The 25977-nt window shown below is 51.1% G+C and overlaps 9 protein-coding genes across 9 annotated transcripts; 5 read left to right on the top strand and 4 right to left on the bottom strand.

Annotated features, from left to right (window-relative positions):
* Positions 1-452: 452 nt before the first annotated feature.
* N7496_006553 (putative SIR2 family histone deacetylase (Hst4)) lies at positions 453-2197 on the top strand (the record flags this gene model as incomplete). The annotated part of the gene is made up of 2 exons (XM_056699482.1): positions 453-765; positions 843-2197. The coding sequence occupies 2 exons, from the start codon at positions 453-455 to the stop codon at positions 2195-2197; spliced, it is 1668 nt and encodes a 555-aa protein (XP_056554895.1).
* A 910-nt stretch (positions 2198-3107) lies between these two features.
* Positions 3108-4189, bottom strand: cbfA (uncharacterized protein; the record flags this gene model as incomplete). Its single annotated transcript, XM_056699483.1, has 3 exons — positions 3108-3657; positions 3815-3948; positions 4037-4189. 3 exons carry the CDS (start codon positions 4187-4189, stop codon positions 3108-3110), a joined length of 837 nt encoding a protein of 278 aa, XP_056554896.1.
* Positions 4190-4824: 635 nt separating this feature from the next.
* Positions 4825-6557, bottom strand: N7496_006555 (GNL3/Grn1 family GTP-binding protein; the record flags this gene model as incomplete). Its single annotated transcript, XM_056699484.1, has 3 exons — positions 4825-6315; positions 6387-6481; positions 6545-6557. 3 exons carry the CDS (start codon positions 6555-6557, stop codon positions 4825-4827), a joined length of 1599 nt encoding a protein of 532 aa, XP_056554897.1.
* A 384-nt stretch (positions 6558-6941) lies between these two features.
* N7496_006556 (HAD family hydrolase) lies at positions 6942-7850 on the top strand (the record flags this gene model as incomplete). The annotated part of the gene is made up of 4 exons (XM_056699485.1): positions 6942-7044; positions 7116-7137; positions 7201-7310; positions 7369-7850. 4 exons carry the CDS (start codon positions 6942-6944, stop codon positions 7848-7850), a joined length of 717 nt encoding a protein of 238 aa, XP_056554898.1.
* A 1773-nt stretch (positions 7851-9623) lies between these two features.
* N7496_006557 (uncharacterized protein) lies at positions 9624-9905 on the bottom strand (the record flags this gene model as incomplete). The annotated part of the gene is made up of 1 exon (XM_056699486.1): positions 9624-9905. One exon carries the CDS (start codon positions 9903-9905, stop codon positions 9624-9626), a length of 282 nt encoding a protein of 93 aa, XP_056554899.1.
* A 3149-nt stretch (positions 9906-13054) lies between these two features.
* Positions 13055-13330, bottom strand: N7496_006558 (uncharacterized protein; the record flags this gene model as incomplete). The annotated part of the gene is made up of 1 exon (XM_056699487.1): positions 13055-13330. One exon carries the CDS (start codon positions 13328-13330, stop codon positions 13055-13057), a length of 276 nt encoding a protein of 91 aa, XP_056554900.1.
* Positions 13331-16719: 3389 nt separating this feature from the next.
* N7496_006559 (homeobox domain-containing protein) lies at positions 16720-18924 on the top strand (the record flags this gene model as incomplete). The annotated part of the gene is made up of 2 exons (XM_056699488.1): positions 16720-17055; positions 17131-18924. 2 exons carry the CDS (start codon positions 16720-16722, stop codon positions 18922-18924), a joined length of 2130 nt encoding a protein of 709 aa, XP_056554901.1.
* A 1232-nt stretch (positions 18925-20156) lies between these two features.
* Positions 20157-21399, top strand: N7496_006560 (phosphoglycerate mutase; the record flags this gene model as incomplete). Its single annotated transcript, XM_056699489.1, has 2 exons — positions 20157-20300; positions 20380-21399. The coding sequence occupies 2 exons, from the start codon at positions 20157-20159 to the stop codon at positions 21397-21399; spliced, it is 1164 nt and encodes a 387-aa protein (XP_056554902.1).
* A 2909-nt stretch (positions 21400-24308) lies between these two features.
* N7496_006561 (Glucose-repressible protein) lies at positions 24309-24650 on the top strand (the record flags this gene model as incomplete). Its single annotated transcript, XM_056699490.1, has 3 exons — positions 24309-24323; positions 24390-24573; positions 24634-24650. 3 exons carry the CDS (start codon positions 24309-24311, stop codon positions 24648-24650), a joined length of 216 nt encoding a protein of 71 aa, XP_056554903.1.
* Positions 24651-25977: the final 1327 nt, after the last annotated feature.

Raw genomic sequence — 25977 nt, forward strand, 5'->3', positions numbered from 1 at the left:
CCTTTTCTCCTGGGTCTCGACGGGCCCGTGTCCGTTTTTTTCACTGTACCTTATTCTCGCTATTTTCTGATACTCCCTCAGTATCATCGAGCACCGACAGCTGACCTCATCGTCTTGTGTCTCCCTTTTCCCTCCTCCCTTCTTCTTCATCTACCACCATCCCTCCAACCTCCCACTTCCTCTCTCGTCTTGTACCAGCTTTTCGAATTCTCTCCATTGATTGCGCACATGATTCAACACCTCTACATGATTCTACCTGTGTCAATTTCTCCGATCTGTGTGTTCCGACGAGCGGCCTAATCTTTCCCATCCGCGCCCCCTTCTGGCCCCCCTCTCTCCCGAGTTTGTCCAGCTGGTCCAATTCCCCTAGGGCGCACCCAACCCTTTTTTTTCTCGTTCCTCCTCCCACCCTTTGCCTACTTCCCAGACGGAGATACACGACACTCTCCGTCATGGAAGGCATGGACTATTATCTATCGAGCGATTCGGATTTGAGCTCCGCGCCACCATCATTGCGGTCCTCGCCTGATCGGTACCTGACGCCGTCATCTCAGGATACTGAGGATTCGACGCGCCAAGACTGCCCTCCGCCCGCGAAGAAGCGGAGACGCAACCCCCTGCCCAAAGAGCGTACCACTCAGTATCTCTATCTATCCAAGTCCTCCTACGAGCAGCCAGATCAGGTGAAATTGCTCGTCGACACTCTCCGCCACCAAAAGGACATTGTCGCCATTGCCGGCGCGGGCATCTCCACCTCGGCGGGTAGTAAGTTTTTCTCCCACCTTTCCCGTTACCCGTCACCCGTCACGTCGTCAAAAACCTAAGCTAACCGCCGCTGACAGTTCCCGATTTTCGCTCCACCGATGGTCTGTTCAAGTCTTTGCAGAAGAAGCACAACCTTAAGGCTTCTGGAAAGCTACTTTTCGATGCTGCCGTCTACCAGGATGATGCCCTAACGGGCCCCTTCCATGAATTGGTGCGGTCGCTGTCCGTTGAGGCGGCCAAGTGCCAGCCCACCAAATTTCACGAAATGCTCGCCAGTCTCGGCCAGGAGAACCGACTCAAGCGGTTGTACACCCAGAATATCGACGGCCTCGAAACTTCCATGAAGCCCCTAGAGACCGAGATCCCACTCAGCATTAAGGGTCGCTGGCCCGTCACGATCCAGCTCCACGGTAGTATCACCAAGATGGTGTGCCAAAAGTGTCGCCATCTCGAGAACCTAGAACCCGACAAGTTCTGTGAAGCTGACCCGCCCGATTGCGAAGAGTGCGCTGGCAACGATCGAGCCCGCATAGGAGCAGGCCAACGGAGTCACGGTGTTGGGCGCATGCGTCCGCGCATCGTTCTTTACAACGAGCACAACCCCGACGAGGAGGCGATCACATCCGTCATGAATGCCGATATCAAGTCCCGCCCTCGCGTTTTGATTGTCGCTGGCACAAGTCTGAAGATTCCCGGTGTTCGACGCCTCGTGAAGAGTCTCTGTACGGTTATTCGCAGCCGCAAGGACGGCGTGACCATGTTCATCAACAACGAGCCGCCAGCAGGCAAGGAGTTTGAGAATTGCTTCGATCTGATTGTACAAGGCTCTACCGACGATGTCGCCGATCTGGTCAAGCTAAAGAGCTGGAAGGACCCTCAGCCCTACGACAGGCCGCTGCCAGAGCCCGTCTTCGGAATCAAGCCTGGTTCCGACGAGGAGCTCTCCTCGTCAGATTCCGAACAGAATGTGTCCGTGGTTATTACCTCCACGCCCAAGAAGCGTCCTCGCAGCGACACTGGCTTGATGACACCCTCCTCCTCTCACGACGAGAGACCCGTGGCTAAGAAGCTTACCCAGCGAAAGATCAACAATCCGGCTAGCAGTGGTCCAACCATCGACAGCTTGCTCAAGAAGGATGGCAAGCCAGTCGCGACAACTAAGGGCGGCCGCAAACCTGCATCGAAGTCTGCTCCCCCCAAGAAGCGCGTCCTTAAGGGCAAGACCGGGCCTGCGGCTAGCAAGCCCATTTCCTCCTTCGCCACTGTCAGCAAGGCGAAGAGTGTCACCGTTTCTGTTAACAAGAAACTTAGCCTACTACCACCTGGTGCCGCTAGAGCTAATGGCTCGGGCAAGCCAGAGTCCATGTTCCCTGGACTCAAGGTCGGCATTCAAGCGCCCCTAGTCGAGGAAGTGACCACCGGATCATCCTAATATCCATGTCTTCTCCCGCTATGGTCGATTCTTTATTCATTCTCACCACCCTATTTTTCTTATCGACACGTCATCAGATGCATAACCAACGGCGCCCTGGTGTTCCTCTTCTTCACCCATCTCCTTGTGGGCATTTTTTGTTTCTTCTCTGGCTGCTCCGTTCGTCTTCCAAGACACTGGTCGGAGCAGTCCATTCTTATTTCACCATTCATCCGTCCTTCGCAAAGATACCAACGATAGACTACGGATTTGTTGCATGAGGTGGCGTTGGCGTTTTCAGTCCGGGGTGACTTGTTTTATTCATGGGTTGGGGTGCATTGCCCTGGGGTGTTTCATGCTGTGTTGCTGTTGCTGTGAAGCTTGCATGTTTTATTACTACCTTTCTTAAGGCATCGGGGTCGTGGTGATGCCCGTTTTTGTTTTCTGGTATGGATTATGAGGTAGTTTACGTCTGTCATAATACATGTGAGCTTGAATGCTCTGAGACTTGAGTTGTTTCAAATCTTTTTCCCAGGAAGGTTGATGTGGCATATATATCATTCTGTAAACTCGTTTTGATGCGTCACGTCTCTCGCAAGGCTGTGCGTATCAACCTTATGCTCTGCCCGGGAGGCATGTCACTATATATACACCTTAACCTTAGAAGCACCTCAAACTTCGACCTCGCCTGCCGGCCAAACTCAGGCGATGTGCGCCCAACCAGATACATCGGTGGTCGATATAGGTACCATATGCTCTGAGATTTGGAATGCTCTCTTTCAAACCAAAATGCATAAATCGATTCGTCATTATATATATCCATTTCTATAGCAATGGCGAACCCACCCAAGGACCTCGCCCTCCAACCTTCAAGACAGCACCAAAATCCAAACGACACACATGACGACCTATTCTCCCAAGCAACGTCCTCTTATCCAAGACCAAGGTCATCCCGCAACTGACTAGCAGGCCCATCATCATCGTCCGTCTCATCAGCATCAGGATCCATCCGCCTAGGCGCATCCAAATCCTCCACCCGATCAATATCCTCATCACCCCTCCGCCCCTCATCATCCTCCTCCTCATCCTCTTCTTCATCCTCGCCTTCTTCCTCCTCATCTTCGGGCTCACCCTCATCTTCCTCCGCATCTTCCTCCTGCGTCTCATCTCCATCAGCCTGCACCGCACCAGCACCAGCACCCTCGTCCCCATCACGCTTCACCCGCTTCGCGGGGTTATCAACCATCTCAACATCCTCGTCTTCGCCGCGGGTTGTAGAAGGGCCCGCAGCGGCGGTGGAGTCAGCGTCACCGCCGCCGTTGGCATCGGTCTTTTTGGCTTTGCGCTTGCCGGCTTTGATTTCTGTGTAGGCTTCGAGTTCCTGTTCGAGGCGGGTGCGGAAGGAGTCGAATTCTAGTTCGGAGAGGGCGTTGAAGACGTCTGCGGGGGCGACGGTGCGTTTGAGGGTTGCGTCGTTGGCGCTGTGGAGGTGAGGATTGGGTTAGTTTGGGTTTTATATGGCAGGAGGATAGGGTAGAGGGTATAGGTGGCGTATTCCTTTCTCGATTCGATCAAGGGTGTAATAACCAGGCGGGAAGTAGGAAGGAATTATGGGACAAGGGAGATTGATTAACGTACTGTGACGAGAGGTAGGAGACGAAAACGGTAGCAGCCTTTTGGATAGCCAGGACGGCATCCTTTTGGATCGTCGTGTTGGGTGGGAGCACCGATTTCGCCAGTCGGATTGTCAACGAGCGCGGGAGGAGGTAGTCCTATACAGTGTAGAAGATTGTGTCAATTTAGTGTCTTCCAAAGAGCCAGTCCCTTCCTCGTCTTTCCAAGACTTGATGGCCTGCTTACATCAACGCTGACACCTAGCTCTGCCCGTGCCTTTATCTGCTGCTCCGTCGCGGTGATGGGCTTGTCGGCCGTGCCCTGCGCTTGCGGGGATAACTGTGACGGCTCATCTGTCTCGGCAGGAGTCACCGAGGAGGTAGATTTGCGCGGTGGCATGGTGTTCTTGTGATGGATCGGACGTTTTGTCCTCTTTTTGTGGTGGTCGAGTCTTCTCTGTAGATGGTGATGGTGATTCGTCGCAGTTCGAATTGGATATGGGTTGCACTGGATATGTGCCCGGGTCGGGCGAAGGATTAGTTAGCCCCAATTTTGCTGGGACTGGATAATCCTGGTGTTCTGGTGAGTTGGTTTGAAGGGTGGCGGGTTGATGAGAACGCGAAATCCGCGACGCGAGGTTGCGTTTCGGCGGAGCGCGGTGTGGGGACTGCAACTGTATGGAGTATGTATCCATATGGCCATCAAGGCATGACTAGACCTTAGACATGGAAGGCATCTACTCTTCTATTCATGTCAATTAAAAAGGTATACAGGAGAGTATCAACTCGTTTCTTATTTTCAAATAAAATGTCTCAGTATTGATGCTCATTGAATTCGCTACTTTCTCTTATAGAGTATGGACAAATGCCTGAACTGCGACAAATACGAACGACAAAGAAAACAATGAAATAAAAAGACCATCCATCATCCAAGAAGATTAAACGCCCACTTTTTGGTATCCAAGAATTCTAAAACGAGAACGGATGACTTCGTAACAGGAGCATCTCAACTCCGAATAAAAGACGGCCCTTTTTTTACTCGGCCATCTCCTCGTCATCGCCCTCGCCATTACCCCAAAGGCCCTCGATCTTGAATTCCTTAGCCCACTCCGTAACAACCTGAACATTGTCCACGGGACCGGCGCTAGGCTCCGCAGCCTCGGCGGCAGATCCAGCAACGGGCAGGACGGGAGCATTGGCCCAGCCCTGAATGCGGCCGTCGCGCCAGTCGTTGATCACGGTCATCGCGGCGCTCTCAACGTTGGGGACACCACGCTTGCCGAGACGGCCACGCTTGCGGGCCACCTGGACCAGGAAGTCGGTGGTCTTGTCACCGGTCGGGAAGAGGGTGGTGATGCCGTACACCTCGAGCATCTTGTTAATCAGGTTCTCAGACGAGGAGAGACGCTTGATGAGCAGGTTAACAGCGGCAACGGGGTCCTCGATCTGCTTGGGTGGGATGGCGTTGAGCAGGACCAGGCGGGCCTGCTCGTTCTCCTTGGACTTCTTGCTGGTCTTGCCAGCCGCGCTGGGGAAGACGATACCGGGGGAGTCGATCAGCTTGAGCTTGTTGTCGAGCTTGACGCTGCGCAGAGTGGTGGTAACACCGGCCTCGGCACCGGTAGGGCAGGCATTGCTGGAGCCCTTGTTGAGGCGAGCGGTCAGGGCGTTGATCACGGACGACTTGCCGACGTTGGGGTAACCGATGACACCGACGGAGATGGATCGCTTCAGTTGCTTGCTGTGAGCGTAGGACTTGAGGGCACGGAAGAGAGTCTCCGAGGTACCCTTGACGGACAATTGCTTGTGGTCGAAGCTGTGAGCGTTGGGGGCGCCGTTGGAGGCCTTCAGCGGGAGGGTGGGGAAGTAACGGCGCAGGTGAATCAACCAGGCCTTGAGGACTGGCGGAGGAACGAGATCGATCTTGTTGAGGATGAGGATCAGACGCTTGGAGCCAGCATCAGCAGCCATGATCTCGCGCTCAACCTCCTTCGACCGGGTGCCCTCGGGGTCGCGCGCATCGAGCACGTACAGCACCACATCAGCCGCATCCGTAACCGTCTTGAAGACCTTGTCGAATTGACGCCGTGAGCTCTCCTTGGTAGGGTTCTGTGCGCTGCCTAGCGTGGGAGCATCCTCGAATGTCACACCGCCCTCCTCTTCGTCCTCATCCATCTCATCGTCGTCGTCCTCCATCTCCTCGTCCTCACTCTCGTTCTCGTCATCGTACTCCTGGGCACGGGCCCGGGCAGAAGCAAGCAGCGCCGCCATGGGGTTCGAGTCGTCGCCATCAGCGTCCATATCATCATCGAGCAGATCGTCCTCCATAATGTCCACGGCCGCCTGGGGGCCACCTTGGGCCTGCTTGGCCTCAATCTTGCGAGCGCGAGCCTCCTCACGGATGCGCTCTTGCTCCTCAGCCTTCAGGCGCTTCTTCTCTTCGATATCATGGAGGAGCTTGTCCTTGAACGGGAAAAGGTTGGGAATACCCGGGTCCTTCTTGATCTTAGACCGCCATTCGGGGTTCTGTAGAAAAAAGTATGAGCACGGTTCTGAGAGAACTTCTTTGAGTGAAACTGATTGCATGGCTCAATTACCTTCTTTGCGAGCTTCTTCTGCTTCCTCTGCTTCGCAACAGCAGCCTTCTCAATCTTGTGTCTCAGACGGACTGGCACCCGCTTAGAACTTTTGCCTGCAAAACGTTAGAATTATGGTCTGAGAGCCTGAAAATCATGCAGGGTGACAGGAGACTTACCAAGTTTGGTCATTTTGCCTGTATACCTATCTTCACTGAGTAGAGACGAAAAAAGGCACACCGGTACAGTGTCTAGTGCTCCGCAAACTTGAGTCGAAAAAGTTGAGCGCCAAGATTTCGATAAGCGGATAAACACTAACGCCGATCACCGGTCCGCGGCGGCGGGACAACTACGCCATTCGGCAGTGTAACCGCTTCAGGACGTCGAGAGGCCTCGAGATAATCTTTCTGTTCCTTCTCCTTTCTTCTAATGATATAGACATAGACTTCTTTTTGCGATTTCTTTACATTAATTTCCTTTTACATATACTACATCTACCGTTCGACCCATTCCTCGAACGGCTCTCCCCAACTTCAATCTCTCCAACTCGTCTCCCTACAGAACCCCTCCCCCGCCATGTCTTCGGCCGCGACAGAAACATTCTCTGCGCCTGCGGAGGTGCACACCTTTGATGGTCTCCTCTCCGACTTTGATGGCACAATTGTCGACTCTACAGACGGTATGGAAGACTTTCATCGCGACTCCGAAACCCAATGCGACGCGGCGACTAACTATACTGCTCCCTAATAGCTATCGTGAAGCACTGGCACCAGTGAGTCACCCATTACAGTCCCCGATAACCACGCAAGACAACCTCTCTAATACACTGTTTTAGAATCGGTGCCGAGCTGGGCGTGGACCCCAAGACCATTCTGGCCACCTCACACGGCCGTCGCAGCATTGATGTGATGGGACTATACGACAAGACCAAGGCCAACTGGGAATGTACGTCTTCAACACTCCTGGAAACATATGTTCAACCTTCTAACACGTTCCTCAACAGACGTCACCTTTATCGAAGGCCGCATCCCCCAAGAATACGGCTCCGACGCCGTCGAAATCCCCGGCGGCCGTGACCTCCTCAGCGCTCTTGACAACTCCTCCGCTAAATGGGGCGTCGTGACATCCGGCACTCGCGCTCTGATCGATGGCTGGCTCGGTGTTCTAGGCCTCACACACCCGAAACACCTCGTCGTCGCCGAGGACGTCGAGCTGGGCAAACCCGACCCCCGCTGCTACCTGCTCGGAGCGAAGAAGATCGGGCTGGAGAACTCGAAGAACATCGTTGTCCTCGAGGATGCGCCGAGTGGAATCAAGGCTGGCAAGGCAGCGGGGTACAAGGTGATTGCGCTGGCGACGACGCACTCTTTGGAGAAGATCCGCGAGGCCGGGGCGGACTGGATTGTTGAGGATTTGCGCAGCGTCTCAGTCAAGGGCGTTGTGGATGGTCAGGTCCAGATTGAGATTCGGAATGCGCTGCAATAGGCGTGGAGATGTGTTGGGGTTTGGGGTTACATTGGGGATACAGATGCAGGGACCAGGATTTGAATTGCTACTAGGTTGAGTCGCACAGTAGGAGATGATGCTTTTGGCTTGAGATAAGCGTGCGCAGCAGGTTTCACAATAGCTGTGCGATTACTCGTTGGCTTGATGCCGAGTCCCTGGATACTGGTACCTTTTTGAACCTTCTCAGTACATACTCTTCTACCTATGGTTCCTCTTCACTGCGTTGGTACATAGCACCTTACTTGGCCTGACCATGTCGATATCTTGTTTCTGGGAGTGTTTCGCATGTACATTCTTGGACATATCTTACTGGCAAAAAGTCAGACTAAAGGACTACTGGCGATAGAGAAGCATAATAGATGATCAATTCGAGTCGCAGGGTCGTTGCCTCGACCTACAGATCGACATTCTTCCTCTACGCATACATCCTGCTATGTCTTGAGGCCAAAGAACTTGTTTATCACTCAGCTCCAAGACACGATGAAACTGGATTACATCCACCAGGTTGGAGGGTAACACAGTATCTACGCCCTTGAGACATCGGGCACCGGCCCTTCAACGCCTACCGAATCCAACACCGAGCATGTCCGAAACACATCTTTACAAGTCTACGCCCTGTCGACAACGCTGTCCAGCATCATCACCAAGCTGAAACAATGCAAGCTTGACAAAGGGCGCAATATGAAACTCCTACCCTCCTAGGTAAAAGTCTCGTCCTGGCTGAGTATGCACCGACAGATGCCATTCTACATATGCCGCATACTGTACTCCAAAACGAAGAGATCCTCTATGATGATGACATGTCAGCCCTAGACCCTGCTTTGCTGTGCAGTAAGCATGACGACGAGCACTGGATTAGAGGCTCGGAGTTTCTTCGCCGCGTTTCAATATCAATCAAGACCCTTGAAACGGTGTAGCCAAGGGGTGGCGCGCAGCAGGGGATTATGATCCTTGCAGGACGGACTGCCCAGTGGGAGATGGCCGGTTGCTACGGAGGGACGTAGGGTGGCCAGTACTGTCTGTAGCTACAAGGGTACTACATAACTACCCTTGTCCTGCTCTACAATACTCTACTGTACGTGCAGTGGTATCCAGCGGCAACGTCCAGCCCAGTAAGTAAGTAGCCAACCACGTAAACGCCCCGGTTTACTTCCTGCGAACAGCAGTTCATGCAAGTTTGGCCACGGCTGTAACTCGGGGTCCAGTTCAGAGGACAATATTGCCAGGATCCATCCCCCGAAGTTGAGATCCGGACGTGTTGAGGGAGGCTGGATGATGGAGAAGGGAACTGTGACTTGGGGAACAGTCCCAATCCCATCAAAGCGAGCCGCATCGTGCAACCCGGGTGCTGCACGGCTAGGGCGCGTCCTCACGAGGCAAATTCTGCTCGGCAACAAAGTATATTGTCCAGTTGCTTTTGAAGGATTGAATCTCGGATCCGACTCGGTATGCGTTGCAGATCTAGGTGTCGATCCTGATTCAGCTGCCGATGGTCCGGAAGACGAGATAGGACTGACGCGAAATAGAGCAGATCAAGTCACACCTAGGGCAGAACAGCCGCCGAGTAGGAAAAAGTAGTTGCATAGCACCAAGCTTCCTCCATTGGAGCGGTGCAGTAAGTCCCGGTGTGCAAAACATGCAAGGGGGATCCATGTCGAATCCAGTGCACGGGTCAGAGCTCGCATCACCGTCCAACGAGACTCAAGCACGAATGAAGAAGTCCAAATAGAGTATCTCTCGGTCAAGCTCAACTCACAGGCCCCAAGTCAACCCCTCGGTACGCGTGATAAGGAAAGAAAAAAAATGGTCACGGTAATGCAAAACCAGCACGTACATGACGACGAACTGGACTGGGGGGGGAGTCCAGTGCATGAGCTGGATACTCTTTGCTTTTTGCTTCTTGCGGCTGGCCCTGATTCCGATCTTGACCACAGCATCGGGACGTGCTGGATCGAACGGTACGGCAGCACCATCCCCTGATCCTCGCGCGGTACATGCAGGTGCAGGGTGCAGGATGCTTCCCGACAGTGTCATGGCGGATCATTCTTCTCCTGCCTGTTTCAGCGCAGCAGGATCCTGGGCAGATCATCCGTGGCTTGCTACGTGCAAGTACGTGCAGGTTCCTGTAGAAACAAAACCTTCGTCTTCCCTGAAGGACGCACCGGACAAGCCCTTGGTAAAAACGCCATTGGCCCATGGCTTTGACAAATAACTTAGCGTCCTGTATCATATCTTTCTGCTTGCAGGATGAATTATTCCTGGGCATCACGCACCGCCACAGGGTTAAGCGTTCGAAAAATTGCCGTGCCACATGAAGGGGGAGACGGAACGATGGGAGATCGTCAGGCAGGAGTAGATAATGGAAGAGAAGGACTATAATAGTGACAGTATTCCATATTTCCAGAGGTATTCCGTACAGTACGGAGTACTATACAAGGTTCAGGCCCTGGACAAGAGCAGCAGACAAGTCACATTTCGAGGAACTTTGTGGCTTCGGTGCATCTCGTAGAGGTAGAGACGTAGACGAAAAAAAATGTCTCTCAACCTCAGTCAGCCACCTTCTTCCTCTTCAATCCTTTCTTTTCTCCTCAGGCTGTTGCTGTTATTGCTGTAGACTGAAGAGGCCGAAAACCCCCGGGTCCGCTCTTGCATCGCATGAGACTCGAGTACAGGGGGGCGTTGAAGACCAAGTGTCCGCCTTGACAATTCAGGGCCCACCTGCAGAGCCACCGTGTTCCAGAGATTATGACACAATGGCTTGAGATCTAGGGGGGTGGCTTCAAGTAGTTGGGCTTTGGATGATGTGGGAGTTGGTGGATCTGAGGATCTCCCCAAGTTGCTAAATGCTAAATGCTAAATGCCTAGGCCAACGCGCTTGAGACACGGGGTGATGGAGCGACAGAAAGAAAGAAAGAAACAAAAAAAGTCCTATACAAAGTACTATACAGTCCTGTGGCTGCCGTCACACGTCGATCAGTAAGAAACCAAAAAAGTCGGGGAATTTTCTGGGTAGAGGGTCTTTTTTCTTGAGCCTGTGCTTTTCCCTTGTCCTTTTTTTTGCCGACGAAGGGAGAGTACGATACGAGGAAATCTAGGTGTATGGTATGTTTACACGCGTATACGGAGATTTAGAGGCGTATATTTGAGTAACTGTGTATTATTCAAGATTTGAGATTGTTTGATCCCGGCACAACGGTTCACGCCAGATTCGATCAATAGTCGGATGGGGGGGCTGGGGATCCGTGCGGGCGTTGCAGATCTCTCCAAGTTGAAGCATTGCTCATGGAACCAATGAGAGAGGAGGAGAAAAGAGGTGCCATTGGGCGGTTTTTACCTACGAGGGACGGAGAATAGGGAGAGACTCAAAAGGAGGTGCACTAAATGGGACTTGACCAAGTTGAGTTAGTAACCCCAAGTTAGACTGTCAGTGTCGATCATTCGTGCTTGGCCTTTGGAGTTTGGACTGTGCCCCCTTCTCCGAGCCCATGGTACATAGTTAACTTAGGTTAGTTAGTTGGTTGACTAATTTCTGACTGATTTCAGACTCCATTTCACGAACATCGTGATCATGGCGGAGATGGCGGAGATCATAGTCGGCCCCGTTCCGGCTCAATTGGTCCCCTGCACGCCATAGCTAAACATCCTAGACCATCCCGTCTCGGACTGGCGTGTCCATAGTCAATACTAGTGATCTACTGTCATCTACACTTTCCTCACGGGGAAAAAAACCTCCACGAACATGTGGACAGAGCGAAGACCTCAAGGGCTTCTCGGGAGATTCTCGGCTTGGCTGAAACCAATAGTTAGAGTCTAACTATCGACGCCTGATACAGTAGTTCGCACGACAGTCCTTCTCTTCTTGGTTTTCTCGATTCTTGGTTCTCGCCATGTGCGCTGTGGATTCGGTGGAGATTCTCCATAGTTGCCGAACCATGAGAACCGGTCCTCCCAGATTCCCACGAAATAGAGTCTACAGACAAAGCCAAATAAACAGGAATCTGTGATTGGCGGCCCTGATAAGCGCTCTGCTGCACATGAAGCTTTCAGTTCATCACAGATCTTGGCTGGCAATGACGGTGGGTGATGATATGCCATACGATCATCACCACGAAACGATCAGCCAGACGCGGCATTGTTCTCCCTGTTAGCAGTTCACACCGCACGTCTACCAAGGTCCTCGGATCGGTGATCGACCGTACAGAGTAACAAGGTTTGTCGGGTGCAGAAGAATGCCACGTTGTAGCACGATTGACGTGAATGCGGAGCCTGAACTGCCCCTAGTCTGTAGATCCCATCCCATCCCCGGTCCAGTCAGTCTAGTCTACAGCACAGAGAGTACGTGGTGGTTAGTACAGAGCACATGGGGCGGTGCTATACCAAAGCTCCAGACTATCAAGCCTCATTGTCACTACCCTCGTTGATGAGAGGTCACGTTCATGATGACAATTATCTCCGGTGAGAGAGGAAAATGGGGCCAGTTCGTGATCACTGCTCTCCACTTGCAGGTCCCCGAAAGAGTGATCCACATTAGCCCAAGAAAAGGATCGCCCGGAAATCGTCGAGCGTTGGACATTCTTGCTGCGTTCGAGTCAGATCCTGTGCTGAACAGGGAAAGCTGATTCGTTGATCACTGCGCGAAGTGGGATGGAGGGGTTGTTTCCACGCCTTGGGGCTTGGAAGCCTTGGGCAGAGAACGAGAGCGAGAGCTTTGCTTCCTCCGGTGGTCTGGAATTTTTGTCTGATTAGACTGATCACGACTATTGGCGTGGCTATGTGGATAGCTAGTATCTACAGCGACGCCTCGAGACGACTTGTGGAATAGAAGCGGGGATGGAAGGCGTTCGTACGACAGTATCAGAGTTTTTGAGATGGACAAAAAATACTTCTCTGGGACAGTGGGACGGGCCAAACCCCATAACTTAGGGTTTGCCAACAGTAATCGCCTGTGAAACGTTTTGGTGACAATCCAATGATTCTGGTTGCTGGTAGTCTGGATGCTCCTCTAGAAACGTCATCTCGTGGGGCGGCGTTACGAAGGGGAAGAAGCACCCCCGGAAAAGCGAAATCCCCCCTCGCTTTCAGGAACTGGGGATATTCGAATGTACGTACTCCGTTGAGGTTAGCATTGGAGAATGAGGAACGGAATACGGGGTGTGGGAGATGCAGGCGTCAAAAAAAAGCCATCAGGTAAGCATCATGCAGTGGCCGTCGTGAATGAAATGTCTGCGGTTCTGCAGATCCAAGCGTTTTGGCGCTCCAACCTTGACAGGCATTGGGTACGGACGGTGCAGTACCCTGCAGCAGGCACTGGCAGCAGCAGTATCTTCTTCCGGAGTGAGCTTCTCCGTTGCGTCCAGCAGCAAAGCTCTGGTCAGGCCAAGCTCCGAGTCACCCGGAGGAGCTGCTGCAAAGCCTGGACGTGCGCCTGCAAGTCGAGGATCAGGAGATCCTCTAGACATGTTCCGATCCTCCGATCCTCTGATCTTCCGATCCTCTGGGGGAGAGGGGGAGATGTTCCCAGTCCTGCCCAAATCGGCGAGCCAACGAGGTGACGAGGAAAACGAGGAAAGGGGGTGGATTTTGAGGCGTCAGCCTCGTGATCCGCGGTGCATGGAGCCTCTCTGGGCAGGACGTTTAGCGCCGCGACCAGGGCCAACCAGACCATCGGGAGAGAATGAGATGTGTTGTATCGTTCAACAATGACTGGAGCCTGTTCTGACTGCTAGTATTCTCCAAGGCAGATTTGTGAATTTGTGAATTTCTTGACTCGGAAATAAAAAAGAAAACCGAAAACAAAGCTCGGCAGATCCTGAGTGATCGACGGGATCGGTCGACTATTGATGTTTAGCCTGGTCTTGGCGGGGCCTGCCATTTCCTGCCTCACTAGTATCTTTTTGGGGTCGACGTGGGGGCTTGAGACTTGAGACGCTGCCAAACCTCGAAGAACGGGGTCAGCCTCAGATCTCAATAGTGTGTATGTTGACGACATCAGGATCCATTCCTTGAGTTGGTCCCCTTGGTCCCCTATCTCCCAACCGCAGAATCACGTGGTACTTGGCATAGCCAATTAGCCATACTTACATAGAATAGTTAGTTAAGTTAGACTTGGGAGTTAATTAACTACGGAGTAGCTGAATACCAAATCGAGCCCGGGGAGCAGGAACCCGATCACCCGACCCAACGGACTGGTCTGGGACGAGGAAATATCTCGAAACACCGGCAAAGCCTGCCTTGGCCTTTGTGCGCCCTTTCTTCCTGCATGTCTGGACGTCTACACGGTCTGCGTCTGGCTCACCACGTTGGGTACTACACCGTATACTCTGGGAACGTCGAGGCCTTGGATACCTCTCAGGTTCAGTCATGAAGCTTTGAAAGAGGGGGGATATGCGGGGCTTATCTTAGCGGCAAGTTAAACGTAGTTACATCCTTTTCAGATTAAATTGTCATACATCTTAACTTACTTTGCATTGATTGGCGGGTTACGAATTACCATGGACATCCATTCCGTGTAGAATCCAGTCGGAAACCAAACTATCTACTCCATTGTGGAGTGATATTTTCAGTCGAATCTACGGAGAATGAAGCCGATGCTGGACACTTGGTTACTGGGATCACCACCCCTGTGATCGGTCTTGGCTCCACGATGAGCCACTTTGGGGGATCAGACATGACGCTAATGCAGGAACTGTCCAACAAGCGGCTGGTTCGGTCTCGAGCGAACTTGGTAATTTTGATACCGGATTTACTTTGAGCATACTTAAAATACCACATATATTAGACACTTTACCGCTCGTCTGGACACTTATTGAGCATGCTATAATTAACTCGGATAGGCTGGATAGATATAATGCGTATTTCTTCAGACTCTGATCCGTAACATGTTACTATACAGGGTAAACTGACTCGTGAAAAGATCGGAACGCTACCCGTCGAGGTTATCATCCACACCGTAACCATGGATCGTTTGTTTACTTGCGAACCTTGTGCCTGACTAAAATGCCTGGTCACGGGTGTTCTTAATCAGCCTATCCAGTTAGCGCCAAGCCCCTTTTTTCCAGTAGAGAAGATAAGTGATGGTCCAAATCCACCAAATTCTTCTCAAGCCAAATTTGCACAATTTTAAACTAATGAACTAGTGATAGTTTTAAAGTTTACAGTCCCCCGTCTTCAGTAGTGTACGGGGTACCAGATCCAAAATTCTCCTACGGAGAACAATCCTACGTACGAATGTGTTGAAAAAAAAATACCGTGTCTCTGCAAAATACCGTATCTACTTCAATACCGAGTTCAGGACTGGGTACCGCATCATAGTGGAGCCCAGACCTCAAACAGCGGTTGATCAGACCCTCTCTGCTGATTGGTGCCAGCGATCCAAATTGGATCTCTCCATTTTTTTGGTTTAGGGCTTGCCGATAGACACCGATACTCGGGGAGGAGAAGAAATCCACTTTTCTGGGAGAATCTGTCATGGCGATTAGCTCTGCTCTCCCGAAGGCTGAAGGCTACCCTAACAAAGTTATCTACTGTACCCTAAATGGGATGTTCTTCGGAACGTCCCCTAAACTATACTATCCGTCTGTATAAGTTTATCCTATACACAAGATATACCATAAACTCGTGTTGTAAAAAAGTAAAACACCTATGCACTCTCTCCCCAGTCTCGCCAGTCTGTTCGAGGGCCCAGGCCAGATCGGAATTCTATTCTGGACCCGATGAGAGAGGTGTGTGTGACCTTTCGCAGCCCGCAGCAAGCAGTCGAGGGCCGAGTACCTCCGGTAGGTCCAGCAGGGCCGCCACCCCCTAGAAACCGCGCGGGTGGTAGCGCGACTCCACGAAGGCCGTAAGTGGGGAGGTTATTTTCAGTTTTTTTTTTTTCAGCCCAGTTGAAGAGGGTCCCATCACGAGAAAATGGGGGGAAAAGGTACGAGTCCGAGTCTTTTTGGTTATAGCATTACGGGAAATATATTACAGCCGGCTATAGTGGGGACCCTTCTAACCAGAACTGGGCCTGAGAGACGATCTTTGTCCCTGTGTGCCGTGTGAGATGCTCGAGCGCCGGCTTAAGCCCCGTCGATACCGGCACCTGGCGTCTACAGATACGAAGAGCCTGTGCCAGAGAGTGGTGGCTCGTATGGGGAGAGAGAGGGAGTTGCGGAGGAGCTTTGGACGGGCTTAGGGAATAAATTAATGAGTTTTTTGTATATAATAGTAAACAATTCACATGGATAATAATAGCAAGTGATATAGCTTTACGGAGTACCTGGTGGAAAATAAAAATACGGGTACCCGATCGTACCAGATCTGTACCACAGCTCCCCCGGTCTTTGCGTACCGCCCCGTACCAAATTACCAAGCCCAATCCTCCTCCTCTTGTCCCGATCCTCCATCTCTCTCTCCATCGTAACTCCGCCGTGCTCCTCTCCTCCTCTCCTCCTCCTTCTTCCTCTTCTTCATCACTCCCTCCCCACTAACTACTACTTTCCTTAATTCCCCTATACATTCTTTTTCTTTCCTTTTTCTGATTTTCTATTATCTTGGCCTGATTCCTTCTAGGCCTCCGTCTCTCCTTTAATCAACCTTGTATGCCCTCACTTGGCTCGTTTCTTTTTCTACCTACGTCCACCCACATTCCTTCCAAGCTCGACACTCATCACACTTCGCGCTGTTCTTGATATAGCCCTCCTGTGTCGTACCTGTACTCCCCTCCTCGTGCAGCGACCTTCCTTCCTTTAGAACTCTCGTTCTCCCTCCTCGATCTACTCTTCCCTAATCCCTCCTCCACCTCCCTCATACAACATCTCTCTCCCTCCTCCTCCACCCTCTCACCCCCGTCTCTCATTTCACAGCCATGAGCTACATTCACCCCTCATGGAACTACCAACCCCATTCGGGTATCCCAATGGACCACGCCATGGCCTATGACCCGACCATGGTGCCGCCGCCCATGATGCACCACCACCCCATTGACGGCTATCTCTACCCTCATCCACCCATGGAGATGCTCGACTATTACCACCAACCCATCATGGACTACGACGAATACACAGAGAACCTCTCACGCCCTCGCTTGACCAAGGAGCAGGTCGAGACCCTGGAGGCTCAGTTCCAAGCTCACCCCAAACCCAGCAGCAATGTTAAGCGGCAATTGGCGGCTCAGACTAACCTAAGTCTCCCTCGAGTAGCGGTATGTCCTCCCTATATTGATTTTACTGGTTACCACGATCGGGGTGACAGATATGCTAACTTCCCACCCGCGTAGAACTGGTTCCAAAATCGACGCGCCAAGGCCAAACAACAAAAACGCCAGGAGGAGTTTGAAAAGATGCAGAAAGCCAAGGCAGAGGCCGAGGAAGCTGCACGACAAAAGTCAGAGACTATCGATCAACTGTCCGAGTCTCGCCAGGCCTCAACTGTCAAGGAAGAGTCCGAGGACTCCGCCACCCCCAAGCCAGAGACTACCACCACCGCATCCACAGCCACCACTTCGACGCCGGAGACCAACAAGGAGGATGGCAAGACAAAGAAGCACCAGAAGACAAGGAGTGAATCAGCTCGGGAGGCAACGTTCGCTTCCCTGCAACGGGCATTGAACGCTGCTTGCGCTGCCCGAGACCGCTTCACGGGCCGCCGAGGCAGCAAGCACGAGGAGGAAGAAGCCGTTTCTCCCACCTCGATGGCCCCGCCTAGCACTGCCCCCAAGTCACAAGAAAGCAAGGCCCAAACCACCTATGGGGCTAGCTACCCGGATTGGCAGAATAACGAAGAGTCCGCGTCATGGGCCTCGTCGCATGGCCATGCCGAGACGAACTCGTGCCAACCAATTCCAGAGGTGCCTAGCTCCACGCACTCTGCGCCCCAGAATGTAGAGGCCTTTGCTGGAGCTCAGTACCCAGCTCAGAATGAGGAATGGGCCGAACACTCCAAGAACAAGCTTCCCGGACATGGGAGCCTCGAGTACAATAACATGCAGTACCCGATGGCCCTGCAGACACCAGATATCTCCGTCACTCGACGCGAGTCTTCTGGTGCGCTCACTGCTCTCGATGGCATCGGAATTCACACTGGCGAGTCGGGGATGCCGCAATCATTGGGCCGTAGTGGAGGAGCATCGTGGAAGGAGGCTGGAAAGGAGCTGGATCTTGCCGCGCGGCGCAAGCGCCCCCGTCCCGCTGCCATTGGCACCTCAAACACCCACTCTCTGGCTGTCTCGACTTCTATGTCTTCCCTTTCCCCCACGAGCCGCGTCCCAAGCTCCGCCGGTGCCGGCAACTCCATGAGGCACTCCAAGTCAGCCCAATGTCTCAACACCCGGTATGCCGGTGTCCGAAAGGCATCCGCCGCCCAGCGCTCTCCTCTGAACTTCACTTTCGCCGAATCCGGGTCTATGAAGGCCAGCAAGGCCGAGATGCTGCGCCCGTCCGTGTCGTCGTCGAGCCTGGCTCCGCCAACTCCGTTGACCCCTCAAGACTTCCAGCACTTCCTGCCTGCCTCGCCGACGGAAAGCAACTACTGCTTGTCTGCACACTCTACAACTCAGTTCTTCCCTTCCTCCCAGCCGATGCAAGTAAATATCGCGTCGCCCCCTACCACGCCGCTGGATATTTACTCTCCCTTCCCATACCAGCATGTCGCCCCACCAATGTCAGCTCCGGCGCAGGTTTCCACATTCCCCGAGTATGTGAGCTGTGATCCGGTGCCCATGACCGCCCGGAGCTGGGCAGACACTGGCTCTATTCCCTCTCCCGACTTCCAGAGTAGTCTCCAAGTGGCTCATTCAAGCACTGTCTCTCCCATTGCGTTTGAGTCAGCGGTCGACCACTCTGGCCATGCATTTGCCATGGAACCCGTTTCCGGCTCTCCCTCTTTGATCTACTCGGTTGAAGATGCGGACATGCAGGGATCGGCGGACGCTGGTGAACGGAAGCAACCTGAGTTTATGATGCATGACTACGAGCAGCAGCACGACCCTCGCTTTGCTGCCCATCACATGGGCCACAAGGCCAAGGCCTATACGTTTGCGAACAACACGACCCAGGGTCACTACCCTTCTTGAGGTGGTTGACTTCCTTTTACAACCCTTCTTGGAATCGGGATCGGTTGGCTATTGAATGAGAAACGTGCCGCGATAAATATGCTTTTGTTGGTCTGGGACGAACTGCTACGCACCTTCTCGTTTTTCACGTGCGAGTTGTTTTGCTCCCGCTTGATTTTCCCGTCTTTTTTGGTCTTCGCTATTTTTCCACCTACGGGGGGGGCCCCTGTTTATGTTTGATGCCCCCCGTGCGCGGATGACCAGTCACTGTTGAAAGCTGCCTCTTACATAACTCCTTTCTTCTTTTGTCTCTCTATTATTCGGTGTTTGTCCCACCGGGGGTGTTTACATACTTGGAGCATTGTGTGCATTTGTGTTTATTGGCCTGGGATATTCGATTTGGGTGTCTGATATGACTTTTTTAATTCTTCCGAGCCATCGCTGCTCGAGACCCTTTTTTTTACCTTCTCTGTGGCCTATTGGACCACCCATTGTTCGTTTCTTCGTTCATTCTTACACCTATTGTTCTTTTGGGGATTGGGCTTGGCTCCTTTTTTTTATGGGATGGGTTTTGGACTTGCATATTTGGCAGCAACTGGCTATTTGATACATACTGAAATGTACCTATCTTCTCTATACCTACTCTATTCTTGTTCGCTATTAATTGCTCTCTGTGACTTTTTCGCTCGTGACATAATCTATATAACAGGGTTTAAGTGTCCACCATGGTTCAATATGCAATATATTATCTCTCGAGAACCATTCTTCATTCGAATGTCATTTCCGAGCTACCCTGCGCTTACAGACGATCCAAAGGCTTCTTTGCCGACGCACGACGTCTGCCATGGCTTGCGATTGGCCACACGTCAGGAAGTCAACGCAATTGAAACTTCCAACAGCGACTAATTCGGCGTCGCTTCCTAATTAGCCGATAGTGAGTCTATTTGATATGGCTAGTAGCCGAGTAGTGGAAGTTTTAGTTTGTTTAGCGGCCAGCCAATTCTTCCGGATGCTGGCACGCCCTACCACGTGCGCCGCTCCGTTGGCCGTCGCTCCTCCGCTTCCTTTGCGATCGACCCACTGCGGAGAGCTTCAACGTCCTCGCCCTTCCGCACCGGACGGTCTCCGACTCTCCGTTAGTGACACTTGGTGTAGGTATAAAAGTGATGGCTCTGCCGATCTTTTCACGGCTTCTCTCGCTGTCCACCTGCCCGACAGTCTTCGGTATCGTCAAACTACAGTGATCCGCAATCATGAAGCTTTGCGCTCTGAGCCCGGCCCTTTTGGGTCTTGTCGCATCCGTGCAGGCCACTTCGTCCTGGTCGATTGAATACTCCACCGTGACGGGATATTTCCTGCAGGATGAGACTGCGACTGATGCGTCGACCTTTGACTATGTATGTTTAGCTTCGAGATCTTTTTTTGGGAAAAAATTACCGATCTTGATCTAACCATTCCTTTTGTTTTGACGTACAGACTGCTGTCAACTTCGGTCTCATCAACCGCACTTACCCCGCAGACCAGTCGCTGAAGCACAATGGCAAGGACTTCACCCAATGGGAGCGCTTCTACCACCAGGTCCAGAAGCTGAACGACGAGTCCAACAAGGACGTCGAGTACAAGGTGCTTTTCCTCGGCCGCCATGGTGAGGGTTGGCACAACGCCGCGGAGACCTACTACGGTACTCCAGCCTGGAACGTGAGTCCACATTTCCCCCTCATAGCAACCTTCGCCCACCACCTAGCTAACCATGATCCCCCTCCAATCCAGTGCTACTGGGCCGAACTTGACGGCAACTCAACCGCAACCTGGCACGATGCCGCCCTGACCACCAACGGCATCAACCAAGCCCTCAAGGCTCACAACTTCTGGCAAAAGGAGATCGACGAGCAGCGCATCCACACTCCGGATAACTACTACGTCTCCCCGCTGACCCGCACCCTCCAAACCGCCAACTACACCTTCAACGGCCTGAACCTGCCCCACGGCGCTGCCTCCTTCAAGCCGCTGATCAAGGAGCTCTTCCGCGAGGGCATCAGCATCCACACCTGCGACCACCGCCGCAGCAAGACCTACATCAAGGACCTGTTCCCCTCCTGGCGCATCGAGAGCGGTTTCGCCGAGGACGACGAGCTCTGGAACGGCGTGACCGCTGAGACCAGCGCTGCGCAGGACGTCCGCTCTACTACCGCGCTGGGCGAGGTCTTCTTCGCTGCTAGCAGCAAGGAGGATTCCTTTGTCAGTGTGACCAGCCACTCGGGCGAGATTTCGTCTATCCTGCGTGTCCTGGGACACCGCACTTTCAGTCTGAGCACCGGTGCTGTTATCCCTGTGCTTGTTAAGGCGGAGAAGGTTAAGGCTACTGCTTCTACTACTACCTCTGTGTCGTGGACTGTTAGTGCGCATTGCACGGCGCCCCCCGTGACTAGTGTTACGGCTTGTGTTTGCCCGTCGAGTGCGGTGCCTGTTACGACCCCTTTGGTGACCGATGTTTAGATTAGATTAGATTTTTTTTTAATTGACGGGACGCCGAGTCCCATGGCATATGTACATTTATGAGTGTTTGCATGTAGATTTATGGATATTTAGTTGTGTGCGACAGCCGTGGCTGTTTGAGTGTTCGTAACAGATCGAAGGCTTCTCATTTTTAATGCCCTAGCTGAGAGGTATGAATCTATCATCAGCCCCTCCACTTTGATGGGAAGCCGTATAGACATACGGACACCTCGAAAGGCCCTTCGGCGATTCTCTAGCTAGACATGGAAAAGCGAAGCTGGTCCGGTCTAAAATCTCCTCGGTATGAGGAAGGTACGAGGCACAAGTGAGGCATTGGAGTAGAGATATAAACCCATCGTCCTATCTCTTAATTGCATTTTTTTGAATCGATGGTACTATCTATCTTCCTTCTTCCTCTATTAACTACGCATTGGCGTAGTTTGATCATCCTTCACAATGAGTGTCTACAAGGGCAAACTAAACGCCCCATACTAGCTATCCTACAAAGGACGTGGTTATTACCCTCGTGGCTATGGTTTCTGAACAGACTCAACAGCCGTTTTTTCTGGCTGATTCACTGTGTACTATCATTATTATCCCAAAGCCAACTATTCTATGACTGGCACCATTATAAAGCTGAGGGTAATGAGATTGAGTTGTTCGTGAGCATTAGTATCACTGGTAGGATCTTCCTCTTTTTGCGTGGTTTTTTGAATGTTCGTCCTCTACTCTATACTTGGTTGTTTTTCTATGTACAGGTACGAATCTCTGGGTTTAGGTTCGTGGGGACCGTATCGGGCGATAAGATCAATTTGAATATGAAGGAAGGTACTAAGGATTATGGGGATGCCGAGTTATCTCTTTTCTTCTCTAGTACGTGAATTAGATGAGTCTACGGTATATAGTGTTGTTATTTGGACGAGAAACCGAATGTAAAGGACCACGTTTAGTGATATTCAGAACTATGCTCGTGATTCTCTCTTCTGTATTCCTATTCTGATCTTCGGTTATGTGGCTGCAGGATGATTGATCTACTATACATGCTCCTTTTGTATGAGATGCAGTATTTTAATAGAAGAAGGGCAGTCTAGGTATTGAGGTGATAAATAGGCAAGTTATTGTCTTTCATCGGATATTTGGTCATATATAGGCCTAGGTACCTATACCTGCTAGTGGATATCTTGGTGACGGGCGGGGAGCATCCAGAAATATATTTTGTGACTTGTGAAATTCTTCATTATGCCCCTCTCTACATTAGGTATAAAAACATTACAGTAGAAGATTATTTGATTAATGGTACGAACAGTATTATGTACCTAATAAAAATATTTGATAGGACTCGAAAACAGCCATAAAGAATGACTGATGAAGATAGTTTAGAATTTTTTGTTGCAGTGTAAGTAAAAACAACAAAAAGATAACGCACGTCCCCGGGAAGGCTCGAACTTCCAACCTCCTGATTAACAGTCAGACGCGCTAGCCGATTGCGCCACGGAGACGGGTGCTTGATATAAGGCAACTAAAAATGCAATATCAACCTATTACTAGGAGGCTAAGCAAAGCAACGCTGGAAGCGGATTTGGATCTAGAAGGGGCTACAAAATGGCTTAGGTTTAGTGCATCACCATAACAAAAAACGGTAATGCCAGCGAATTACAGTCGTGCTCGGAACTGAAATTAAATAGGACTTAGGCACGTGTGTGTTTTTAGTATAGAAATATCTTCAGAATTCTCGTAACGCTCCTCACGATTGCAACAATTAGAAACCCCTTACAAGTTTAGTTGACGTGGTTGCTACTTTACAAGTTGCCCCTGCTACGTCAACGGTCATCCTCATACTGACGACATAGATCAACGTATCTTCCTCCTTGGTTTTCAAGTCTTCCAGAACGAGCGAAAGACTGGGCGACCGGTTCGAGTATGACGTACATTGAGATCGTCTTCCCCTGCCCCACCTGGTTTACCTCCTTGAGTTCTTGGAAGCCTACAGGCCACGGATGTACGTCAACCAACCAACCCTAAAGTAGATCGGTCGATCATCGATCATCGATCTGGGGATAGTGTTGGCCTAATATTATTGTCTTGTTCTGTTAAGAATAACAATGACTACAGGAAAGAAAAATGATCGTCCGCAGTTAGAAATTATGAATCATGACCACTGTCTGCTAGAATTATTATTTAATGCGCCTTGTTGCTCCGGCGATGGGATTATCGCGACGACCTCGCGGATAGTGACTATCTTGCAGGACGACCGCCACCGACACAATTTCGTGCAACAAGCCAGCTATGGCGACTCAAAAATCATGTGATACCGACTGTCCAGGGCATAGTTAGAGGAAACATGCAAATAGTTGGTTTCGGGGTTCATCGGAGCCGACAAAAACCAAGGTTCGGGTTCAGCCACTGCGTCACCGCGGAGCCTCCCGAACTAGTCCCCCTTCCAAGTAACCTAGATTGTACATTCTATGAAAATGTCTTCAGAATTTATTACGAACAGAAGATATTAATCCTGAATAAATGCGAGCATTTTGTTTTCTAGCTCTGTAGCATTAATAATATCATATAGAAATTACCCTGAAAGCTTGTTCGGCAACCCAAATGCTCCTTGTATAGATAGTCCAACCCCGCGAGAACTAGGCCTGTGGCTTGGCAGTAGCAGAATCTTGATTCTTCCGAACTCAAAAAACCCCAGAGCGTTTCTCCACAGTAGACTACTACCAGGAACTGCAAGCGTCACTGAGGGTCTAGACGGCCATGACGTAGTGAATCGAAGGACGACAATGCCATGAAGTCGAGGATAAATAACCCATGAATTGCCCTCGAACGAACTCTTTTTTCCATCAACAATCGCAATAACTAAAACACCAAACAAACCTTTCTACACTCTTCCAAACTCTACCTTCGCCGCAATGGAGACCATCAAGGTCCGTGGCTACCCATCATTCCCTCTTTTATCGCCTCTTTCACACTGTGTACTGACACACCTTTAGAACGCCGCCAACTACGTCTCTGAGACTGTCCAGGGCGCCGGTGCCCAGGCTTCCAAGACTGCCAACAAGGAGGTCGCCAAGGACTCCGATGCCAGCCTCGGCACCCGCGCCAACGCTGCCATTGATGCTCTCGGTGACAAGAAGGACGAGCACATCCACAATGCCAAGGCCGATGTCCACAAGGGTAAGCCATTTAAAGCCCACTCCAACATAATTCTTGAGCATTTTCTAACGTGGATCACAGAGGCCGCTAAGCACTAAATCGACCAATGAACGAAATGGCGTATAATGAAGACAGTGGACTGCCGCGGTACTTCTGGGCGGGTTCTTCCCTAGAGCCGCATATACCTCATGTCGCTTTCCTTACGAATACCCCATCAGATATAATTTGGCTCTCGGGCGTTCCATATATATTAAATGAACATATTTAACTTCAAAGTCGCTGTTTTTCATATATTTAATGCTCCTGGATCTTGACAGATGTTGAAGTCCCCTCGGCGGAGGACCAATTACTATAAATTTGGGATAATGGGCCAGTGTTCTTATGGCCAAGGATCGAAGTAAAGAGTTCTAACATAGTTACCCAATATAACCAACGAAAGATTGAGCGTAAAGAAGGAACAGCCTCAAGTATGTCGTGAGAGCTCAAGAGTAAACATGACCATGAGTTAGCTGCCGAAGGAATCAACAACGCAGTGGAAGTATCACTTCCTCCACGTTCATACAGAAAACCTGTTGTTCTATCAAGGTCCGTCTCATTGAATATGCACCGCGAAAGTAAAGAGCGTCAATGCCCTATTTGTAATAGAAAAATTACTCTCAAACAGTAAGAATCATAAATCAAAGCCCCGATCTTATCGGAGAGATACTGTCCACTCAAGATGTTTATGAAAGGAAAGGCAACAAATCTGGCTACTTCGCTATTGCCTGATTAGATATTCCTCCCGTTTTACTGGTATAGGGATACTATTTCCTATTCCCGACTCGCAACTTGAAGTAAGACCGGACAAATATCGGATAACTAACAAATGGTGAGGTTGGATCTAGTTGTCACATTTTAGACTAGGGGAGGCGTCAGCACTAACGGGTCTAGATTATATGCTGGGTCACTGTAAATTATTCAACAGCCGATTGAAACCTTCAAGAACCGTGTGACAAACAGCTAGCGCTGCATGTCATGCCGAAAACGCGCGAGGGGAACAGGCCATGAAACGCCACTAACCCATGATTATAACTGAGGTCGGGCTTTATGTGGTTCTGTAATATCTTCAGTGCTACTGATTCCGAAGCTAATCCGATAAGGGTATTTGGTTTCTGGCTTGTAATGTAAGGTATCACAACTGCCAGTGTTTTTGGGGGCTGGATCGACTGTAACATCCCCACAGGCATTCAACAGACGTTCACCGATAATTAGTGATTAGTTCTATTACTATGTAACATGTCAGCATCCTTAGCCTTCACCAGGCCCCTCAGTCAGCACTAGCTATGAATGTCTAGGGAATCGGGCTTATTATCTAGAATTTGATCCTCCGCTCGTCATAATACTAGTTCAAGACTCTCGGTGAGCAATACCAAAAACAATGGGGGC

This window comes from Penicillium cataractarum (genome assembly GCF_028827025.1).
Source record: "Penicillium cataractarum strain IBT 29864 chromosome Unknown utg000005l, whole genome shotgun sequence".
Lineage (NCBI taxonomy): Eukaryota > Fungi > Ascomycota > Eurotiomycetes > Eurotiales > Aspergillaceae > Penicillium > Penicillium cataractarum.